The sequence below is a fragment of the Podarcis gaigeae genome, assembly GCF_964106915.1.
Source record: "Podarcis gaigeae genome assembly, chromosome: 1".
NCBI lineage: Eukaryota > Metazoa > Chordata > Lepidosauria > Squamata > Lacertidae > Podarcis > Podarcis gaigeae.
In genome coordinates, this window is record NC_139678.1 from 17,097,627 (window position 1) to 17,121,948 (window position 24,322).

Here is a 24,322-nt window from a genome sequence, read left to right on the forward strand (position 1 = left end):
ATTTTAGCTCTGAATTTTGCTTCTTCTTCTTTTTTGAACATTTATATCCTCATTTTCTCCACAAAACAGACTCTGTTAACTTTATGCTGTTCTGTTGCCCTGTAACATGAAATCTATTAGAAATTGCTGCGGTAATCCTTTTTAAACTGAAGAACAAGACAACGAATGCTTATAAACCATACAACTAGACATATTTTGAGGTTAGTCTATTTAAGCAATCATCGTTTTGTCCAGGATTTTAATTAAGGGTCTTCTCCAAGCTTTGTCTAGAACTGAACCTGGGACTTTCTGCATGCGAAGCAGATGCTCTACCACGGAGTTGTGGCCCAATTACTGGAGTTTTTTTGAATAAAGAAATAATGTGAAAAATTAAAAATTAAATGAAATTAGCAGAGGTATAGGGTGAGAAAATGTATCCCTTTCCTTTGATGATATCACAGCCACCATCCAATGAGCAGTTGTGGCACGTGCATCTGCATTGCATACAAAACTGCAGTTATGAGGATACTTTGGTAGGGTGGGTAGGATCATTTCCCTAGCAGCAGCAGCAACAAAAATGCAGTTTAATATGAAAATGAGATAATCTGTAATGGGACACCCTGGAGAATTTATCTCTCAAAAAAAGTCATTAGCCTGGAAGAACTGAGTGGGGAGGGAGAGGAAGTAGGAAAGCAGCAGAACTTAGTTCTGTTCCTTTATGTAGAAGAATTCTCAAACTGGAAAAGATTTGGCAGCTAGAGAGGCAGCATGCGCGGCAAGAGATACTGCAGCAAAAAGCATGCAAAGTAAAGGGGAGCAGAACAGAGCAGCGCCGCTCAGCAGAGATAAAGGAGAATGAGCATGGAAAAAACAGGAGCTTTATGTTTGATGGGAGTTGGGAATAAGTCAGCCTTTGCTAACTGGGGCTGATCAGAGCTGTAGTTCAAAGCAACTACAGGGCATCAGGTCATAGCTGTCAAGCGTCCCTTATTTGGTGGGACAGTCCCTTATCCCAGTGCCATGTCCCACTGCTGTCCCTTATTGATGATGTCCCTTAAATAAGCTACTGAAGGTAATGGGGCCCTTTCTATGTCCAGCTGTCCTTTGTCAACAACAAATTGTTGCTGTTTTTTTGTGCTGAATATATGCTATATGGTAATTTATGGACCTAATAGGTATCTTAAGCCATTTGCACGCAACAAAATATGTATTTTATCAAAGTAATTGTTGATCCCTTATTTTGGCTGCTGAGCCCTTATTTTCGAGGCTGCTGGTCCCTTATTTTCAAATCTGTAAGTTGACAGCTATGCATCAGGTTGGCCAAGGCTGCATTAGACAAATGATCAGCTCTGAATTTCTACTTGTCCTTTCACCAGAACGCATTCAAATGAAACAAAGGAAGTGTAACATAGACGGTGGTTTAGCAGTTCATGTTGCCCTTGGGCAATACTTTAGTCCAGTTTGCCAAACTTGGGTGTCCAGCTGTTTTTGGACTATGATTCCCATCATCCCTAGCTAGCAGGACCAGAGGTCAGGGATCATGGGAATTGTAGTCCAGAAACAGCTGGAAACCCAAGTTTGAAAATTATTGGTTTAAGTCTGCCATCCATTGCGTTAATGCAGTTCGGGAAAATGCTGCCCAGTTGGAATGATTAAATTGGGTGAATTATACAAATGATCATGAAGCAAACCACTGAACGCATCTCAGCAATGTCTCCAACAAGAGTCAGAAAAGCCCTCTCATTAGAATGAATGCCCCGGTCGCCTTTTCTCCAACTGTTTGGGCTTTGAGAAAACAGCACAACACGCAATGCATTTTGTTGGCAAAACCTCAATAGATTAAAATATATTTTGTTGCTGATTTAGGATAGGGGAGGGAGACAGAATTCTACTCTCAAAGCAAATAAGGATTTGCATATCCTCTCAAGTAAGGCACTGGCTGTTCCCATGGAGACACTCTTTTCTAAATTTAATTGTATGTGGTAATCTTCACAGAATCCTGTGGCTTAATACCAATCGTCTTTGTAAACAACCTTTCCAGGGCCGTAAATTAATGCCACAGGAAATTCAGCTACAAGGATTTGAATTTTATCTCCTGTTCATTGCCATTATACTTATCAAATTAATGATGTTAATAAACAGTTCACTCCAAGGTGTGAAACCAAATGCATTTTCACAATTTCCATTCCCTTTTACATCCTGATGAATAACACACAGGGGGTTGCGTTATGCATAAGAAAACCTTGTTTTTCTATAAATCTATGCCTGTGGAGGGAAGGGGGGTGTAAGAAGTGTTTCCCAACTTGTGGCAACGAGCGAACGCTTCCCAAGAATACTCTTCCCTGTCTTTTCTTAACATGCCTGAGGATTCCTCGGGTAGTTAAGGAAGCACCCATAAGATCGCACCATTTTATTCTGCAGTAATCACATCTCGAACAACCACCAAACCTCAATATTCCACCAAAACAGACTAGAATCTCCAAGAAAAAAATTGTTGGAAAAGCAGTTCTGAAATCGCAACCTGGTGCAGCTCCCAAAACAGCCACGCTGTGGTCCATCAATGGTGAAAGTTGAGCAGACCCAGAGTCTCTGCCTTGCTTCTCTTTTTACTCCTCCCAATCTTATTTGACACACCTGAGCTTGCTCCAGCTGAGCAGCTGTGTCTCTCTCCCCACATGAAGCATTTGACCCAAGGAGTCCCTTGATCTTCACCTGCTCAGCTAGTAAGCTGGGATGTGTTCTCTCACCTGTCTCACTCTCTTAAGAGCACTTCTCGTTGTTCACAGAGCCTCAGAGTTTGTCATGTTCACAGAGAGGGGGTACCTCTGGTTCTGGAGATGTGTCCCCCTGCTCTCATGAACTGTCATCTGCCCCTTCAATGTCCTCTGATGCCTGCTAAGTACCTCCTAAGTCATGGGTAGGCAAACTAAGGCCCAAGGGCCGGATTCGGCCCAATCGCCTTCTCAATCCGACCTGCACATGGTCCAGGAATCAGCATGTTTTTACATGAGTAGAATGTGTCCTTTTATTTAAAAAGCATCTCTGGGTTATTTGTGGGGCATAGGAATTTGTTCGTTGTTGTTTTTTCAAAATATTGTCCGGCCCCCCACAAGGTCTGAGGGGCAGTGGACTGGCCCCCTGCTGAAAAGGTTTACTGACCCCTGTCCTAAGTCCCCACCTCCCCTTCCCCATCTTCAGCTGTCCTGGTGTATACCAATCATGACTACACCCCTTCCTGGGATCCTCTTCCCCTTCCTCAGAGCCCTGCCCTTTCATGACAGTTTCCCCGCCCCTACTCTTTGTAAAATTACTTAGTATAAAGTCAGGTCCTGGTCTCATTTATATGTTGGCAACTCCACAGCAGATCTGTCTACATTATTAAAAACTGTTTAAACTTTTAACGTGCACCTAATGTTCTAGTTGATGATTTATAGCTTTTCTCCAGATGCGGGCTGCTTGAGTAACTACCATCACATTTCTTCACATTTTACACAATAAAAATCCCTTTTCTTCCCAAAGGTATAGTTCTTCCCAGAATTACAGAAACAATGGAACACAACCGATTTCCAATGTAGGCTAAGTAGTGTTTCCTGTGATGTGCAGTGACAGAAAGTATTTTAATAATAATAGAGGCCACCTTGCAAATTCTTATTACTGCCTTGTCCAAACAGTATCATCCATGCACAAGAGGCAGGTCTGGGGGGGACTTGAAAATTTGCAGAAATACAAACGTATTAAAAAACAATAACCCAGCAGGAGGGGAAGAAGCCCAAAACAGCCGAAGTGAGGACCTGAGCTTAGTTTCCACAGAATGCTGACTGTTTTGAGGGGAGGGGAGAAACAGGGTGGAGGAAATGGAACAGATAGGTTGAAATCCTGAACAGTGGCATTACAAACTGCAAAAGTTTGCTGTAGTCCCCATTTGTTAATGTTATGTACTGAAGTTCTCACCCTGGGCCAGCAGGGGGATACTGTAGATAGTTTTCACTCAGGTCCACATATGCAAAAAAGGAATTGAAAGTGACGCTCAGTGATTGGATAGTTATAGAAAGTTGCTACTGTTGCTTTGTAGCTGAGCTCTATATAAGCAGGTTGACTGAACACGTCAGCCCAGTTCTGTTCTGGGCCTGTGAATAAACAAGAGCTGTTTGAAGAACTGCTGTGTCGTCTGTGATGTTCACCCACAACTTAACAGTGAACACATTAAAATCATCATTTAAATTATGGTGAGCAGCCATAACTCAATAGTTTAAAACGCACTTTGCATGCACCGGCTCCAGAAGTTTTAATACCATCTTATTTTTTTAAAAAATGAAGTGGCTGAACAGAATTCGCTAGGGAAACCATAGAGAAGGTTCTGCTGCCCTGTGCCTTAATGCTCAGGTGGGGAACCCATGGCTCTCCATATGTTGTTGAACTACAACTCCCATCAGCCCCAGAGATAATGGGATAATGGTCAGGGATAGTGGGAGCTTTAGTCCAACAACATCTGGAGGGCCACATGTTCCCTTCCCCGGGCCACTGAAGGAAAAGAAATATGGCTTTGCCCTCTAGAAGTAGAAGTGATATGGATGGCTCCGCTTTTAATCCTAATTATTGGACACATAAGAAAATCTCTATCTACACCTTGAACACCATTAAAACTACAGGGCTTCTTCAGATTTTGGATTAATTTACTTATCTGGGCATTCTCTGTTTTAAAGCAGTACTTGAAGCAGGATACAAATGGGGAGAAACAAAGCAAAGTCATAAAGCAAGCTCTAAGTAACCTAGTAAGTAAGTGGGTGGCGCTGTGGATTAAACCACAGAGCCTAGGACTTGCTGATCAGAAGGTCAGCAGTTTGAATCCCCGTGACGGGGTGAGCTCCTGTTGCTCGGTCCCTGCTTCTGCCAACCTAGCAGTTCGAAAGCAAGTCAAAGTGCAAGTAGATAAACAGGTACTGCTCCAGCCAGAAGGTAAACGGCATTTCTGTGCACTGCTCTGGTTTCGCCAGAAGCGGCTTAGTCATGCTGGCCACATGACCCGGAAAAACTGTCTGCGGACAAATGCCGGCTCCCTCGGCCAGTAAAGCGAGATGAGCGCCGCAACCCCAGAGTCGTCCGCGACTGGACCTAATGGTGAGGGGTCCTTTACATTTACCTTTAAGTAATGTACATTTCCCTCTTATATCTAGACCCAACAAATCTAAGACGGGCATGCATTTATATTTAATTCATGAACTCTAATGTAATGTAATGTTAGGCAATCTGCAGTGCACCAAGGAAAGTGCTTTTAAATCATCCCAGAGTGGCAGTTCAGTTGCGATAATCAGAACACTGCATTCATGGCAGGCAAATGACCATCTGTCATGGTTGGGTGGACAGATGTCATGGATGCGCTAGCTGAGATTCCTGCATCGCAGGGGGTTGGGCTACATGACCCAAAGGATCCCTTCCAACCCTACAAGTCTTTGATTCCAAATAACAAGATTCCCCCCCCACCCCAGCAATCTGCAGGTGCAACGGCATTGTTTCCTTTGTGACAAAGAGACGGCAGTTTAATTAAAAATGTTTGCTGTTATGCAAATGCCACAACACATAAACATAAATTTCAAAACTACATTAGCATGCCGGGTTTTGCTGAGCTTCAGTGACCAGCAGGAGTTACCAACATGCTCAAAAATGACTAAATAATAATATATTGCATGCTGGGACAGCGGAACCTAGGCTTCGTGCAAAGGATTGCTTCAAATATCTAAAAGGGTGTCACGTGAAGGATGGAGCTAGCTTGTTTTCTCCTGCTCTGGAGGGCAGGATCTGAACCAATGGCTTCAAGTTACAGGACAGGAGTTTCCGACTAAAAACCAGGAGGAACTTTCTGGCAGTGAGAGCTGTTCAACAGTGGAATGGGCTTCCTGGGAAGCTGGTGGACTCTACTGTCATACCTCTTGTTGCGTTTGCTTCATGTTGCGGCTTTTCGGGTTGCGAAAGCGGCAAACCTGGAGGTCTATACTTCCAGGTTTCTCTGTGTGCGCACATGCACAGAACGCTTCTGTGCGCTTCGCGAATGCGCAGAAATGCTCTATCACGCTCCGCGCTTGCGCAGAAGTGCCGCTCTAGTTGCAGACTTTTCGGGTTGCGAAAGGCACCCCAGAACAGATCGTGTTCGCAACTAGAGGTACCACTGTACTTCATCGAAAGTTTTTAAGCAGAGGTTGGATGCCCATCTGTCATCAGAGGCAGTTTTAGGGGAATAGGACTACTCAGGTCGCATCGTGCCTTTGAGCTGCAGGGTTGCCGCAGGGGATGCCGCAACTATCATTTAGAATGGAGCAAGAGAGGCAGAGGGATGCCGGATTTTGGTGTCACACAGGGCGACGCTGAAGTTTGAGGCTCGCAAAGTCCGCCACTGCTGCCATGGGTGCATTAGTTGAGATTCCTGCATTGCAAGGGGTTGGACTAAATAACAACAATAATAATTTAATTTATATCCCGTCCATCAGGCTGAGTTTCCCCAGCCAGTCTGGGTGGCTTACAAAATATAAAACACAACAAATCATCAAACATTTAAAAACAAGGTATCCTATACAAGCAACAAACAAACCAACCAATAAATCAATAAAAACCAATGACAACAATAATAACAATAATAATACCATTTACAGTTATACCCAAATTAAAGTAACTTCCAACGCCAACCAAACATTTAACCAACACCAACCCAACAAAAATGAAACAGAGGAACCAAAATTAGAACCGTTTACGACATTTTAGCCAGTTGCCCCAACTGGGGAATGGTTGGGTGTGTTTAGCCTGGAAAAGAGGAGACTGCAACAAAATACGATAGCAAACTTCCAATATATAAAAGGTTGTCAATGGAAGATGGAACAAGCTTGTTTTCTCCTGCTCTGGAGGATAGAGGACACTTGGGGTCCCTTCCAACTCTATTAAATAAATAAATAAATAAATAATCAATCAATCACCACTTGGCTTGCTTGCCAGGCAGGGAACCAATAGGCAAGCAGTCAATGGCATCGCCTCCTCCGCCTCCTTCCCACAATCAAGCAGGTTGCAAGGGTGAAAAGGAAGAAGAAGAAGAAGAGAAGGAAATGGTGGAAGAGGAAATGGTTCAGAGGGTTCTTGTCAGTGCTCCCACCACACCACAAGGCATGGCCCTCAGCAGATGCCCAACCACACCCTTGTGGCCCTTGATGCCAGCCCTGTACAGTATGACCTTACTTGTCGCCAGAAAGCACAGGAGGGTTCCAAGCAAAGGAGGCACTTCAACCTTCTCCACACAAGTGGCAGAAGAGGGAGAAGGACTCCATCAGTCCATGGGCCTTAAGTGCCGTGGAGGCCTGAGCAAGGAACAATTCCTCCAAGCCTGCGTGGAAAAAGTAATTAAGAGAGGAAAGTTTGCTCATGAAGCTGTGGATGGAAGACATCTAAGCGAAGTTAATCAAACGCTGAAATAAGCTCCGCGCTGGTGGAGAGCAGTGGAGAGAGGTGAATGAACGGTTCAGTGAAATAACGCTGCTCTAATCTGTACAGCTGGCTTCATGTTTTTCAAGTGAGAATGCACCCAATTTGGATTCCAGTAACAAGCTGGGTTGTTTTTGTTCCGATTTTTCCTTTTACTGAAAGCGCTACTGACGTATCGGTGAGAAATGCAGAGTAACAATAAACAAGAAAGGAAAAGGGGAGGTGTTCAGAGTAAACTGGCTGTGTTGTTTGAACCTGCTTCTCTGTGTGTGTGTGTGTCTTTCTCTCTTACACACACACAGACATAACAGATGCATGATAATACACTGAAAAATTGCCAAGCTATATAAAACAGAAGCATCTTATAAAATTCAGTCAAAAGCCAATGAATTGAAATGCCTGTTTAAATATAAACATTTTAATATGACGTTGAAAGCTGCTTCTTCAGGCGGGGTTTATTCCGAGCACCACTTATTCTCACCTGCCTATCTTACAGAACCTCGGAGCAGTCTTACTTACCCAGTGATTTAGAAAGCTGCCCTAGATCAAATCAGTCAGTTGGTCTACCTAGCTCAGTATTGTCAACACTGACTGGCAGCAACTCTTCCAAGGTTTCAGGCAGAAGTCGTTCCCTGCCTTATCTGGAGTTGTCTGGGGTTGAACCCGGAGCATTTTGCATGCAGTGCATGTGATCTGTTGTTGTTGTTTAGTCGTGTCCGACTCTTCGTGACCCCATGGACCAGAGCACGCCAGGCACTCCTGTCTTCCACTGCCTCCCACAGTTTGGTCAGACTCATGTTTGTAGATTCGAGAACACTGTCCAACCATCTCTCCCTCTGTCGTCCCCTTCTCCTTGTGCCCTCCATCTTTCCCAACATCAGGGTCTTTTCCAGGGAGTCTTCTCTTCTCATGAGGTGGCCAAAGTATTGGAGCCTCAGCTTCAGGATCTGTCCTTCCAGTGAGCACTCAGGGCTGATTTCCTTCAGTATGGAGAGGTTTGATCTTCTTGCAGTCCATGGGACTCTCAAGAGTCTCCTCCAGCACCATAATTCAAAAGCATCAATTCTTCGGCGATCAGCCTTCTTTATGGTGCATCTACTTTATGTGATCTACCACTATGCTATAGTTGTCCCTTTCCAGGCAGGATGATAATAGTTTGATAGAGCCTTGTAGGCAAGCTTGTCCAACTTCCTCTTCTATGCATAAAATCCAAACCTAGAGCAGCCCCATGAGATGGCTGCCCTGCTTCAAGACCTCCCTGGCCACCACCCCAAGTTATTGCTTCCACTGACAAACTGCTTTTACCATTAACAAGCGTCTCCTAATGTTCAACTGAAATCTGCCCTCCCGTAACTTAAACCCATTAGATCTAATCCCACCCTTTAGGGCAGCAGCAAATAAGTCTTTATTCTCTTTAGTCAGAAGGGATAGCTCAGTTGATTAGAGCATGGTGCTGATAGCACCAAGGTTGCAGGTTCGATCCCCGTGTGGGACAGCTGCATATTCCAGCATTGCAGGGGGTTGGACTAGATAATCCTCAGGGTCCCTTCCAGCTCTATAATTCAATGATTCTATTATTATTATTGGCCTATCTTTACAACCTTTAGATAGGAATACCCATGCACACATCTCATCCGTCCTGTATCTGAGCCCGGCTTCGGCTGGGGAGGGCGGGATATAAATAAAAAATTATTATTATTATTATTATTATTATTATTATTATTATTAGGAAGTATCAGTCCTGTATCAGGAAGCTTTTAATGTTTTATTATGTTTTTGTATATGCTGGAAACCACTCAGAGTGTCTGGGGCAACCCAGTCAGATGGGTGGGGTGCAAATATTAATAACAACAACAACAACAATAACAACAACAATATTGATGATGATGATGGCTCAAAAATCTGCCTAGAGCCCACCCAAGGAACTAATTCTCCAGATGTGCCAATTTGCTTGTTAATTCACGTAACAACAGCCTTAAATTGACTTCATATCTTACATAATAAAGTGCACTGTGCTTCCTGAAGGGCATGTACAAAAACAAATTTGTATGACACTTGATGCTTTACGCGCAGATAAAGGCCATACAGCTTAGAAAAGCAGCTGCCAATTTCTTACTTTTGTCTCCAGCATCCACTAACAACAGAAGCCACCGGGTACACTGCTCTGAGCACGGGGAACTCAGTCCATTAGCTTCAGTTACAATTGGCGTTGCGCTATAATGACGGCGAGAAAGAAAATACCAGAGAAATGCGGTTGCGAGAAGGAAAATGACCCAAAGACACAATGCAGAAATGGGCTTGTCTGAAAAGAAAGTTTCGGTACATTACTCGCTCTCCCACTGAACTACAAGCAAAGCGGATCCATAAAACTCGTAAGTGGTAATATGAAAGCTTGATTAACCCAGAAATGTGAATACTCCAACGTACGTTTTAATGGATTTTATATTCGGAGTATGGTGTGCCCTTGGAGCTGCAAGTATTAAAAACACATGCCATAACAAAACTGAAGGAATTGATTATCACTGCATACGCTGAAAAATTATGTTCAGGCAATCTTCATTTTGGCTCGTTTCATGGCTGGTTTCTAAAAGAAATCAAGAGAAATTCCTACCCTTTTTAAAATTCAAACATCTACACACAGCCCTGTAATATAAAGGTACTATGAGGGAGCCACATAATATTAACATGGCTTACTAGCCATCCTTTAGTTTGAATTGCCACCATGCTCCTGCACTCCAGCATTAAAAAGGTAGAGGACCCCTGGGCGGTTAAGTCGAGTCAAAGGCAACTATGGGGTGCGGCACTCATCTCACTTTCAGGTCAAGGGAGCCGGCGTTTGTCCACAGACAGCTTACCAGGTCATGTGGCCAGCATGACTAAACCACTTATGGTGCAATGGGAACACCGTGACAGAAACCTGAGCAAACGGAAACCTTCCCGCCACAGTGGTACCTATTTATCTACTTGCGCACAGGCGTGCTTTTGAACTGCTAGGAGTTGGGACAGAGCAACTCCAGCATTAATGTAACAGCCAAGCTTGCATGGGAGGAATTAGTTTAAAAACCACTGGAAGTAACTAAACAAACAAACAACAGAAAGTTAGAAAAGGCCTCCTAGAAAAACAGATTGATGAAGTAATTAAACGCTTAAATGGCCGTCCTTAACAGTCTTGTTTGGAAGCAAGACCTATTGATTTCAGTACAACTTAGGGCCAAACTAGACACAGCAGTAAATGTGTCTTAGCATCCAAAAGGGGGGGGGGGGTGTTAGGAAAAAAATGCAGATTGCAGCAGCTGAGGTGGGGTGGGGGCCTGATAATTAAAAGAATCAAAGCATGTGGAGAGGGAATTTAACTATTTCCTCTCTTGCTAATGTCTCAAAGAAAATTTGTCTTCTGAAGCTGGAATTTGCTCTGAAGGCAGAGGACACTCACTAGTGCTTAAGGGAAATTACCACCCAATGCAGCTAGCTTCAGAGGAGTGGATTTCTTTGGAACGAAGCACTGAAGAAAATGGTGAAATTTCCCTTTCAAAACTGTTCTGATCCAATTAATTAACATTTCACCTTGCCCCCCACCCAGCCAATAAAAAGCTGATTCTATTTGCATTTTTTAAAAGCTGCATCTTAGATGCAAATATGCATTTACTACTGCCATGTGTAGTTTGGCCCTTTTTCCCGTGTTTTACTTATTCATTCATAAAAAAATCAAGAAAGGTTGGTGACTCTACTTTAAAACATACAAAAGTTAAAATACTAAAACTGACTAAAATTAACTAAACTTTCTAAGGACCTGAATACCTTTTAAAATAACATTTTAAGCCCCACAATGTCCCATGTAGTATGAAAATATTATTTCACATGCAAGCCAAAACACATGCCTATATTAATATTTACCTGTTTCAATATCGGTTAAATGAAGCATAGAATCAAACCCTCCGCTGAGAACACCTCTCCCACAGGGGGTCCACTGGGCAGCTCGAACGGCACAGGTGTGGCAAAGGTATGTTTTCAAGCAACGGCCCCGATCCACAGCATCCCAAACCTAAAAGGAAAATACAATGAACTTTTAAAAAGATGAGCCGACCAACTGCAGCTAGGGCCAACAGGGAATAGCAGTAGCTTCTGATCGGTCACTTTAAGAACTCTTTGAGAGTATCATTAGGAAGCAACACTTTTGCATCCTAATGGAATGCAAACACATAAAATGAAGAAACTGCTCGGAGGTGAAGGAGCCACATTAGCTGTGTTTATTTATTTTTTTTATAATATTTTTTATTAGTTTTATGAAATACAGAAAAAAGAATAAAGAGCATATTATAAAAGTAGAAAAAGAAAGTTACAAATTTTCTTGTTCTTTTTTCCAAATCTACTGGACTTCCCCGCGTCCTCCCAACCCTGCATTCTCTGTGATACATAACATCTGCAATTTGTTAACTTGTTTCAATACTTATTGTATCTTCCATTTTATCATGTTACCCAATTTCAAATATATTATGACCCAAATCATGTACGTTTTCATTTTAACACAATAAAGTTGTTTCATTATTCTATCTCTGACTTCTTGTACCTTAATTTCCATTTCTTTAATTTAACATTACTGAAGCTAGAATTTCCTAAAAGGTGCGTTTTTTAACATTCATACAACTTATAATATTTTTCCAAATAGTCTTTAAATTTTTTCCAGTCCTCCTCAATTGTTTCTTCTCCCAAGTCTCGGATTCTGCCAGTCATTTCGGCCAGTTCCATGTAGTCCATCAACTGCTTGTGCCATTCCTCCAGTGTGGGTAAATCTTGTGTCTTCCAATGTTTTGCAATCAGGATCCTTGCTGCTGTAGTAGCGTACATAAAAAAAGTTCTGTCCTTCTTAAGCACTCTCTGGTCCACCATGCCCAGGAGGAAGGCCTCTGGTTTCTTGGGTAAGGTAAATCTAAGTACCTTTTTTAGTTCATTATGAATCATTTCCCAAAAGGCCTTCACTTTCGGGCAGGTCCACCAGAGGTGAAAGAATGTCCCTTCCGCCTCTTTACATTTCCAGCATTTATTATCAGACAGGTGATATATCTTAGCAAGCTTGACTGGGGTCATGTACCACCGGTATATCATTTTCATAATGTTTTCCTTCAAGGCACTACATGCCGTAAATTTCATTCCGGTGTTCCATAACCTTTCCCAGTCTTCAAACATAATGTTATGCCCCAAATCCTGCGCCCACTTTATCATGGCGGATTTGACTGTCTCATCCTGAGTATTCCATTTAAGCAGCAGGTTATACATTCTCGAAAGTAGTTTACTTTTTGGTTCTAACAGTTCTGTCTCTAGTTTCGATTTTTCCACCTGGAATCCAACCTTCTTGTCTACTTTAAAGACCTCTTGAATTTGTGCATAATGCAACCAATCTCGCACCTTGTTTTTTAGTTTTTCCAAGCTCTGCAACCTCCAATTGTCTCCAATCTTTTCAATAATTTCCTCATATTTAGGCCAATTGGCTTCCATATTAGGTCTCTTACGTGCCTTGGCCTCCACCGGTGAGAGCCACCTCGGAGTCTTACTCTCCAATAAGTCTTTATATTTTGTCCAGACCATTAAAATTGCTCTCCTGACAATGTGGTTTTTAAACAGTTTGTGCACTTTAACCTTGTCATACCACAAATATGCATGTCACCCAAAAGCGTTGTCAAACCCTTCCAGATCTAGGACATCAGTGTTTTCCAATAAGATCCAATCTTTCAACCAGCAGAAGGCTGCGGATTCATAATATAACCTCAAGTCTGGCAGGGCAAATCCCCCTCTTTCTTTCGCATCAGTTAATATCTTAAACTTTATTCTGGGCTTTTTGCCCTGCCAAACAAACTTAGTGATATCCTTCTGCCACCTTCCAAAGCATTCCACCTTGTCCACAATCTGTAGGGTCTGAAACAAAAATAACATTTTTGGCAATACATTCATCTTTATAGCTGCTATTTGGCCCAACAAGGAAAGTTTCAATCTTGACCACGTTTCCAAATCTCTTTTGATTTCTGACCAACATTTCTCGTAGTTGTCTTTAAACAAATTCAAATTTTTGGAGGTCAGATACACCCCTAGGTATTTTACTTTTTTAACCACATTTAATTCTGTTTCTTTCAGGAACTCATCTATTTCTGCAGTTGTCAAATTTTTTGATAAAACCTTAGGTTTTGCTTGTTCAACTTGAATCCCGCCACCCGACCAAAGTCAGAAATTAATTCTAGCACTCTTTTAGTACTAGAGACTGGCTCCTGTAATGTTAATACCAGGTCATCTGCAAATGCTTTCAATTTGTATTGTTTCACTCCGACCTCAATTCCCTGTACCAACCGGTCCTTTCTAATCATGTTCAATAGCACCTCCAGAACTGAAATAAACAATAGAGGGGATAGAGGGCACCCCTGTCGTGTCCCTTTTTCAATTTTAAACTCCTCTGTCACCACATTGTTTACTATCAATTTAGCTTTTTGTTCTGAATATATTGCTTCTATTCCATTTTCAAACCCCCGCCCCACTCCCATCCCTTCCAAATTTTTCTTCATAAACATCCAAGAAATGTTGTCGAAGGCTTTCTCCGCATCGATAAAGATTAACACCGCTCTAGTGTTAAGCTTTGTTTGTAAAAGTTCCAAAATGTCGATGATGTTTCTTGTGTTGTCAAACAAATGCCTACCAGGGAGAAAGCCTGCCTGGTCCTTATGGATCACTTCATTAAGCACTTTTTTAAACCTACTTGCCAAAATGTCTGCAAAAATTTTGTAATCCACATTTAGGAGTGAGATGGGGCGGTAGTTCTTAAGCTGGGTCTTCTCAGTTTCTAGTTTGGGTATCAATGTGATGAAGGCTTCTTTCCACGTTTCTGGTGCCTTCCTCCCCTCCATAATCTGGTTACAGACCTCCAACAAAGGTTGTATCAAATAGTCTTTCAGAACCTTATAGTATTTGGAGGTAAGTCCATCCGGGCCTGGAGATTTGCCTAATTGGAGGTTCTGAATGGCACTTTCAATTTCTTGCTGTGTGATATTACTATTCAGGATTGTTCTCATTTCCTGAGGTATTTTCTGTAATCCATTGGTTTTGAGAAATTGGTCCACCTCCGAATCTTTCTGTGGCCCTTGTGAATAAAGTTCTTTGAAATATCTCTGGAAGCACTTTCTAATTTCCTCGGGTTTCTGAACCATTCTCCCTTCAATCTCTAGATTTGTAACAGTATTAAGTTTTTGTCTCTTTTTCAACTGCCATGCTAGCAGTTTCCCACACTTATTTGCTGATTCAAAAGATCTTTGTTTCATTTGTTTAATTTTCCATTCCACTTCTTGATTTATCAGTTTCAAATATTGTGCTTGGAAAAATTTCACTTCTCTCAGCACCTCCTTCGACTTAGGCCTGGATCTTAGTTTTTTCTCTCCATCTCTTATTTTTTCCAATATCTTCTCCTTCTTTTCATTCCAGAGTTTTTTCTTGATCGTATTTTGTTGTATTAGAAACCCTCTCATGACTGCTTTACTTGCGTCCCAGATTGTTCTTTTTTCCACAGTGGTATTTAAATTTATCTCAAAATAGTCCTTTAAAGTTTTTTGGGCCTTCTTAACAATCTTCTCGTCCCTTAATAAGGTGTCATTCATTTTCCATCTGAAGGATCCGGTTGTATTTAATCTCAATTCCATTTTCAAAGCATTATGGTCGGAGCAGGTTTTTGGGCAGATTTCCACCTTTCTAGTCTTGGGTGCCAGTCCTCTAGTTATCCATATTTGGTCGATTCGTGTCCATGTCAGATGAGCTTCAGAAAAGAAAGTCCCTTCTTTTCCTAGGGGGTTCTTAACCCTCCATATGTCAATTAAATCCACATTGTCAGTCATTTCAAAAAAAGTTTTAGGTAGTCTGCCATCTTTCGTTATGTTAGCACTTTGCGACTTATCCATATTTACAGACACAACCCCATTCATATCACCCATCATGATGATGTTGTTGTAGTCTAAGTAATCCAGCATAATCTCATGCAGCTTCCTGAAAAATTCCGATTTTCCTTCATTTGGGGCGTATATTCCTAGTATCAAAAATTTTTCTCCTTGTGTCTGAATTTCAATCGCCAAAATTCTGCCGTGTTCATCTTTAAATAAGAATTTCGGTGACAGGCTCTCCTTTGCATATATCACCACTCCTCTTTTCTTCACTTTGTCCGAAGAGATAAATTCTTGGCCTAGTCTTTTATTAATTAGCACTTTTCTGTGGAGCCTTGTCACATGCGTTTCTTGCAGGCAAATAATGTCCAATTGTTCTTTTTTCAAAATGTGAAATACTTTTCTTCTTTTTTCCGGAGAATTTCCGCCATTTATATTCCAACTAAGAAGCTGCAGCGACATCCTGGTCTAATTGGTGGGTCTACAATGGGGTGTCTAGGTTTCCCTCCGATCCCGGAGGTGGTAATGCTGGTCCAGATCCAGACGGTGTAGGCTTTGGAGATGGTCCCAGTGGTGGTGGAGGCCAAGAAGCTGCAGCTCCTTTCTGGAGGTCCTCCTCGTGGTCGTGTAGGAACTTCTGTTGGTCCTCCGGTGTTTTAATTCTTACTTTCCTTCCTTTGTAGGTAAATGATAGTCCTTGCGGAAACTCCCACCTATAAGGGATTGTGTTGTATCTCAACAGTTTGGTCAAATCTGTATAAGTGGTCCTAAGATCCAAAAGGTGTTTAGGAATGTCTCTGTAAATTTCAGCCTTTTTACCTTCTATCTCCAAAGATTTTTTAAAATGTAGGCCTAGTATCTTATCTCTTTCCTCTCTCGATCTCAGAATAACCAAACAGTCTCTGGACTTGTCCTTCTTTATCAATTTTCCCAGTCTAAAGGCAGTCACAATCTTAAAATCCTTATCTTCCTCAATCCCCCAGAATTTGGAGAACAAAAGTGTTAAAAATCCCTGTAGATTTCCTTCCTCCAGTTCTGGGATAGCCCTTAATCTGAGATTATTTTCCTTACTTTTCAATTCAACCAATGACAGATAGGCTTGTTGTTCCCCTACCTGTCTTTTCAGAGGCCTTACTTCCCCCCTAATCTCATCAACCTTTTTGTTCGCCTGTTCTGCTTTTTGACTAGCTTCCACAGCAAGTTTATAATTTTCAGTCGTTGCCCCTTGCAATTTTTCAATTGCCTGAGTGTGATTAGCTGTGTTTATAACGGGAAGTGGGAAATGGCCTCCGCACACCATTCAAGATGGAACGTTATTCAGAGCCATAGAATATCTGGCAACCAGGAGGGCAGGGGGCTAATCTGCAGAAGGAAGACTATCAACAACAATAGCAACAAAATCATAGATTTGGAAGGGACAGCAAGGGCCATCTGGTCCAACCCCCTGCAATACAGGAATGAATGTGCCGGATGAGTCTCTTTGAGGAGGAAATTCTATACAGAGAAGATCCTCTCCCGGGCTACAACTCCACAAAACATATGAGGATGACAAAGCTAGATGTAGTTCCTATCTGGAGGGCATACATAAAAGGGGTAGATAACCACATTCAATTAGCACTAGAAACAGGTCTTAGAGTCATAGCATTGTAGAGTTGTAAGAGACCCCCGGGTCATCTCATCCAACCCCCTGCAATACAGAAAATCTCAGCTAAAGTATGCATGACATATGGCCTTCCAGCCTCTGCTTAGAAACCTCCAAGGAAAGAGCGTCCACAACCTCCCAAGGGAGACAACTCCACTGTCGAACAGCTCTTATTCAGTTTTGAATTATGGTGCTGGAGGAGACTCTTGAGAGTCCCATGGACTGCAAGAAGATCAAACCTATCCATTCTGAAGGAAATCAGCCCTGAGTGCTCACTGGAAGGACAGATCCTGAAGCTGAGGCTCCAATACTTTGGCCACCTCATGAGAAGAGAAGACTCCCTGGAAAAGACCCTGATGTTGGGAAAGATGGAGGGCACAAGGAGAAGGGGACGACAGAGGATGAGATGGTTGGACAGTGTTCTTGAAGATACTAACACAAATTTGACCAAACTGCGGGAGGCAGTGGAAGACAGGAGTGCCTGGCGTGCTCTGGTCCATGGGGTCACAAAGAGTCGGACACGACTAAACAACAACAACATACATATTCAGCAATATTCATGAAAGAGCCTTTTGTGCAGCCCTGTGTTTGCCTGCACCCAAACACAAGGGAGCGCAAGTGGGGTGCAGTGGTTTGAGTGCTGGGCTAAGACCCGAAGGGACCAGGGTTCCAATCCCCGCTCAGCAACAAAGCTCACTGGGTGACCCTGGACCATTCGCTGTCTCTTAGCCAAACCTACCTCACTGGGTTGTTGTGAGGATAAAATGGGGAGGAGAACTATGTACGCCACCTTGGCCTCCTTGTTGCAAAGGTGGCATATAAATATAAAAAGAAATACATGAGAACATACACACTGTGACACACGGATGCACATTTTGACAGAACTATGGCTTAGATCCTAACTAAGGTTCCACTAGTGGCTGCATCCCATGGGTGTAATTCCACAAACCAGACTAGCAGAAGGAGGGGCATTTTTCACCCCTCTCCCCTTCCCCCTTTGCCCCCTTGAAATCTGTTCCAGGGTCTTGAGGATACTGAGGGGCAATGTGGGGGTCTGCATGGGGAAGGGTGTGTCAGTGAAAAGTGCCTCCACTGGACTCCAAGTTCCTTCGTGTACAAAAGGAGTCCTTCATCCATGGAGCACTAGTTAGGATCCCAGGTAGTATATTATTAGTGGCGTCCCCATTTCCCATCAATCCCACACAGTTCAGAAGGATTAGGTGGCAAAGCATGTCAAATGCTGAGATTGAAAAGATTGCACACGGTTACATGCCCTCTGTCCATCTCTAGATGCAGATCGCCAAAGAGGTAAAGCAATGCTGTCTCTGTACTGACACCTTCCCTAAAGCCCAGCTGGCATGTTCCAGGAAGTCTCACACTGGAATTCATTAAGCAGTCACACCACAGCCAACTTATTCACCTTGCTTTTTTTTTAAAAAAAATTTATATATTAAAGAGGGAGTGGCTAATTTGAGACCAACCTGCAATTATTCAAATATTTCAGAATATGGATGAAATAACATTTCCTTCCGCACTTCAGGAAGCAGCCCATCATCCAGAACCAGTGCAGAGCAGGGTTCACCAATATGGTGCCCTCCATGTAAGTTCTGAAGAGCACAAGGGGCAAGAGTCAAAGGAATCCAAATAATTGGCCTCAGGCCTCTAAGCACCTTGTCTTCTTCCTTGGGAAACAGCAGTTTAAACTTGTATTTCACATTTGGACAGGTTAAGTGCTCCAAACATCTCATCCAGACTAGCTTGCAAGACTGGATTTAAAGTAAAAAGGAGAGAACCTTGAATTCTGAAACTATATTAAAGGCAATAAATTAGTGTGTGGCAGGCACAATTTCCTGAAAATTTCCTGAAAACGCTGGAACTGATCATGAAAGATTTCTGTTGCCACATTTATCATCCTTGGCTAGTTCAAGAAACAATCTTATCACCTATCAGCCATCTATACTTTATATTCCATCTCTAGAAAAGGAATGCAGCTTTAGTAGTTGCCTGATGCCCTTCCTATTAAATAACTTTGCTATGGAATTATGACGGTGACTCTGTGGAGTGAAATTGGAAGTAAGATTCTACATATTCACACATAGCAAGGCATTAGTTTTATATACCGTATATATGGCTATCGGTGAACCCAGCAGAGTTTTTAGAGGACATCTTTTATTTACAGGGTGCCCCTTGCTCCTAAACCACATATCTGTTTGGTTTAAATCTCAGCCTAGCTTTACTTTAGTGAAAATCAGATGGTCACAATCAGTCTGCGTAGGTCTGAATCCAAGTGATGGTTTGCAAACCACAGTGTTCAAGAGTTAAGACAGGCTCTCATGAAGTGAATTGCTATCGGAAGCATATAGGAAGGCTGGAGGAAACAGACCTTTGCAAACTTCAATAAGAACTGACTTGATCTGCACATTTCACAATGGTGCACAGATCACAACAGTGCTGCCCGTCGGATATCGCACTTCAGCAAATGTTGCAGTGTAGTTCTCAGCTCAACAAACAGCAGGAATATGTTTTAAAATGCATACTTTGAGATAAAATACATTTAGAAATGCTTGCTTCGATAAAATACATTTAGAAATGCCTATTTTAATTTTGATAAGAAATACTTTGAAAACCTTCATACATATTTTTGATAAACTGCAAATGAATGTGGAAAGGGTATGGAAGAGAATTACGAATCAACACATGCAAAAGTGACACAGAGCACAAATAGACTGATCCATCCCTCCTTAGAGGTATGGAAAGTCCATTGACCATTGGCCATTTTGGCTGTGGTTGATGGGAAAATCTGTAGAGCCACAGGTTCCCCCTCTCTGGCTAGTTCATATAAGACAACAATAACAAATCATTGTAATAAAGGTTGGAAATAATAAGACATTTAATTTCCACAACATTTGAAAGACGGTGGGAATTACAACTTGTAATTATACTTTGGGTTTCAGGATAATCAAGATATCCCATTAATCAAAAGTTATCAGCTTTATAGTCATTATTTTTAGCACATTTTAATAACAAATATATCTTTAAAGTTTATCAGAACAGTAACACCCAGCTAACATGCTAATGGCTCTCTTTACGAGACATTATGTTGATTTACTGTTTTGTATTAAGAGCGTAATGCTAATATCCCATGGCAATAAAAATGTTGGATTAACATGCAGGATTACTATCTTCTACTTGGTTTTTGATCACTTTTTGGCTATTTAGCTTTCAAGCTGCGTAGTACAATTGGTTTTTCAGGTCACCTTAAGCTTACTATCAGAGTTAGCATACCTAATAAATTAGTGTTCAAATTCCTGAATTGGGGAGAACCAGTCTACACCAGCTTGCTGGCTGGGATGGTGGGAGTTGTAGTCTAAAACATCTGAAAGGAATGGGGCGTTAAGAAAAGTATAACTACAAGTGTCTTGTGACTGTCTTATCTGAGTTGCTGGGCAAACTAGCATGTAGCATTGGGTAGACAAGGCTCAAGTTACAGCATCCATTTTTGGGAAGTACAGGAGAATCTTTTGGAGATGTGGAGATTGTTGGAACAATCTTGTGAAAGTGTGGAAGACTTTGAGAAGAGCTTATCTGAGAAAAGTTGTACAACCTGCAAGATTTCTGGATTGAGAGAATTTTAGCAGTTGCAGGACTTTGTTAGCAACTGGGTTTTGTGCTTGCTGTGTAGACTTTGTCCCAGCAAGAATTTTATAAGCTGGAACCCTCTCTGGGCTCAGAGAGTGAAGACTTCTTGCAGCAACTGTAGTGTGCGTCTATAGTGTGTGTGTATGCTAAGTAAAAGCTATCTCTGCTACACAGTTGTTTCCTGTGGTGAACTTAAGCGATTGACTGAACTTCTGTGGCACATACACAACACTCAGCATAGGGTTGGGAGAGGCTGTCATGGACAAACATATCATATAATCCAAACACCAAAGTGTATTGGCCAAGAGTAATTTTCTGTGATCCAGTAGCTTGGGGGGTTGGCAAATAACCATAGAAGTTAGTCCCCATCAAATCTCTGAATGTCTGAATCATGCCTTATTTTTTATCACACATGCACATCTCTGGGGAATGCTAAGAGGGTATGTGCTGAGCAGGAAACTGCATGAACCAGACCCTGACTGCATGCTGTCTCAATGAATCAACACAACTTCAATTTGGGCTCCCCATGGTGCAACTTAATTCTTTCTTAGGGCACAAAAATCATTCTTTGACATGGCAACTGATGGGCCTTTGCTCTATTTCTGTACCTTCAAAAAGATGCTATATTGAGCAATCAGGTATTGCAAAGTCTTTGAGAATAGATTCAAGGCAAGTCAAGGCTGTCAATATAGTTTATTTTGCCCTATTTGCGGAGAAGTGTTAAAAAATGCTGTTGGAAATAACTCTTCAGAAAGACTTGATGATCCTGTCACATTTTACTAGACTAATAAAGAGTAAATCATACCCAGGTGGAATCTGGAAAAGGGGAGTTTTTGAGAGAGCTGACGGTTGAGTAAAGTTGAAAAGACAGGCTGTAAATTACTTAGAAGATATTTGGTGTACTTAAACGATTAACTATAAAAAGGCAATTTTCGCAAGAAGTGTATTTGTGTGTGTGTGTGTGTGTGTGTGTGTGTGTGTAAGAGAGGGGGGAGGCTGTACTGCACACTCTTCTCTGTTCTTTCAAAGTAGACAAACAAATATCCTATTAAAGACTGACCATATAAGAAAGTCACAAAGTTCAGTATTTCACACCCAGCACCCCAACTTGTAAGCAGGTATTTTTTCTAATGAGATACCAAGACTGCATGAGATATTCTCTACAGAGCACATAAGATTCGTTCAGACCATGCTCATTTTCTCACTCCTCAAGACCTAATCGCTTCTCCTCTGCCAAGGGATGGGCTCCACTATCCGTCAGAAGGCCCAATCCTGCTTATGAATCATCTGTCTGCTCTGATAGCTCTCTCTGCACACCAAACCTCTCCTCTTCACTCAGCTGCCTTCCTCTCTTTTTTGAAGCCAGTTAGTCGGTGCTGCTGACACAGGAGGAAGATATAATTTCATAGGAGCATAAGAAGTTACTATTGGCAAAACCTATTTGGTGTTTCGCAACTTTCCGACTAGTTGCAGGACCTTAGCCAGACCTAGCAGAGTAGAGTGGTGCCTCGCAAGACGAAATTAATTCGTTCCGCAAGTCTTTTCGTCTTGCGAGTTTTTCGTCTTGCGAAGCACAGTTTCCCATAGGAATGCATTGAAAATCAATCAATGCATTCCTATGGAAACCGCCTTCAGACCAGGTCCGGGGACAGTCTGTCCCCCGACCTCTTCTGAAGGCCGGCGGGGGGGCGAAAGTCTTTGCTTCCCCCCCCCGCCTGCCTTCCCGGGACAGCGGAGACTTCTCCGCTGTCCGGGGCGATCTTAAAATGCTGGCGGGCGGCAGCGCTCCCTCCTGCCTGCCTTTGCTCCCCCCTGCCTGCCTTTCCGGGAGAGCGGAGAAACGCAGCTCGTTTCTCCGCTGTCCCGGATGGCTTTTGAAGGCAGGCGGGGGGGAGCAAAGACTTTTGCCCCCCGCCCGCCTTCAGAAGAGGTCCTGGACCTCTTCTGAAGGCCGGCAGGGGGCAAAAGTGTCTGCTCCCCCCTGCCTGCCTTCCTGGGAGAGCGGAGAAACGCAGCGCGATTTTAAAATGCTCCCGGACGGCTTTTGAAGGCAGGCGGGGGGAAGCAAAGACTTTTGCCCCCCGCCCGCCTTCAGAAGAGGTCCAGAGGGCTCTCCAAGCTGCGGATAGCAGCCTGCTGCCCCGCGCGAGGGGCGCTCTTAAGCAGAGCGCCCCTCGCGCGGGGCAGACATTCGCAGCTTGGGGAGCCCTGCAGGGCTCTCCAAGCTGCAGATAGCAGCCTGCTGCCCCGCACGAGGGCAGACATTCGCAGCTTGGGGAGCCTTGCAGGACTTCCCCTGCAGGGCTCCCCAAGCGGCGAACGTCTGCCCCGCGTGAGGGGCGCTCTGCTTAAGAGCGCCCCTCGTGCAGGGCAGCAGGCTGCTATCCGCAGCCTAGGTGGGAACTCTTCTGAAGGCTGGCGGGGGAGAAGGGCTTTTCTTCCCACCGCCAGCCTTCAGAACAGCCTTCTGAATGTTGGCGGTGGGGAGGAAAACCTTCCTCCCACCGCAAGTCTTCAAGACAGGTCCAGGAACAGAGGAGAAGCGCTGCGCACCTTCCCCTCTGTTCCCGGACCTGTCCTGAAGGCTTGCGGTAGGAGGAGGGCTTTCCTCCCCACCGCCAACATTCAGAATGCTGTTCTGAATGTTGGCGGTGGGGAGGAAAAACCCTCCTCCCACCGCAAGCCCCGGGAACAGAGGAGAAGCCCTTCGCGCCTTGTCCTCTGTTCCCGGACCTCCCACCGCAAGCCTTAGGACAGGTCCGGGAACAGAGGAGAAGGCGCGCTGCGCTTCCCCGCTGTCCCCGAAATTTGCCTATGGGCTTTCGTCTTGCGAAGCAAGCCCATAGGGAAATTCGTCTTGCGAAGCCGCTAAAAATCGGAAAACCCTTTCGTCTTGCGGGTTTTTCGTTTAGCGAGGCATTCGTCTTGCGGGGCACCACTATACACGCAGAATCCACAGAAGCAATTGGCAACTTGGCTGCAGACAGGATAGACAAAGCAGGAACCAGGAACTTGTAGTTAGGTGTTTATTATATACAGTGGACTATTTACAGGAACAGAACACAGATCTTTAGCTAGCTCTCTCATACACGATTCAGAACTCCTACACTGACACAGAACATCTGAACTACTGAACTCTGAACTACGAACCAACACATTCCAGTTAGTAGGCCATTAATTATCACTCCCTTGAGAGAGCTTGACCAATCAGGGAGCTGTCTCCATGTCTCTGTTATCACCAGGAAGACGTGACCTTCTGGATGTCTGCAAAACCTTAATTGACTTGTGTGAGAAGCTGGACGTACACAGTTTCCCAACAGTTACCTTATACAGAGTCAGGCCACTGGTACAACTAGCTCAGTACGGTCTGCACTGACTGGCAGTGGCTCCCCAGGGTTTCTGGCTCTACTTGGAGATGCCGAGGACTGAACCTTCCGCATGCAGAGCAGATGCTGGTCGAGCTGACTGGCTTTCACAACACTGTTTGTCTCTGGGCCCCAACAGACAAGGCTTTAAACTGCCCACCCACAACCTGGTGCCCTCCAGATATTGTTAGACTACAACTCCCATCACCCCTGAATGTTGGCCAGGCTGGCTGGGGCATCTGGAGGGCCCCAGGTTGCAGAAGTCTCATTTACCGTAATTGGTCTGACACCAGTATATTTACTCCATACTCTTAAAAGAGCTTGCCCTG

The 24,322-nt window shown here is 43.4% G+C and overlaps 1 protein-coding gene across 2 annotated transcripts in view; it reads right to left on the bottom strand.

Moving 5' to 3' along the window:
* The window catches only part of WDR25 (WD repeat domain 25), a 100,928-nt gene that overhangs the window by 25,722 nt on the left and 50,884 nt on the right, over window positions 1-24,322 (bottom strand). For both annotated transcript variants that reach the window (XM_083735762.1, XM_083735761.1), the window contains exon 3: window positions 11,335-11,482. In XM_083735762.1, coding sequence (XP_083591888.1) covers window positions 11,335-11,482 — 148 coding nt within the window. The remainder of the gene's footprint in view (window positions 1-11,334; window positions 11,483-24,322) is intronic.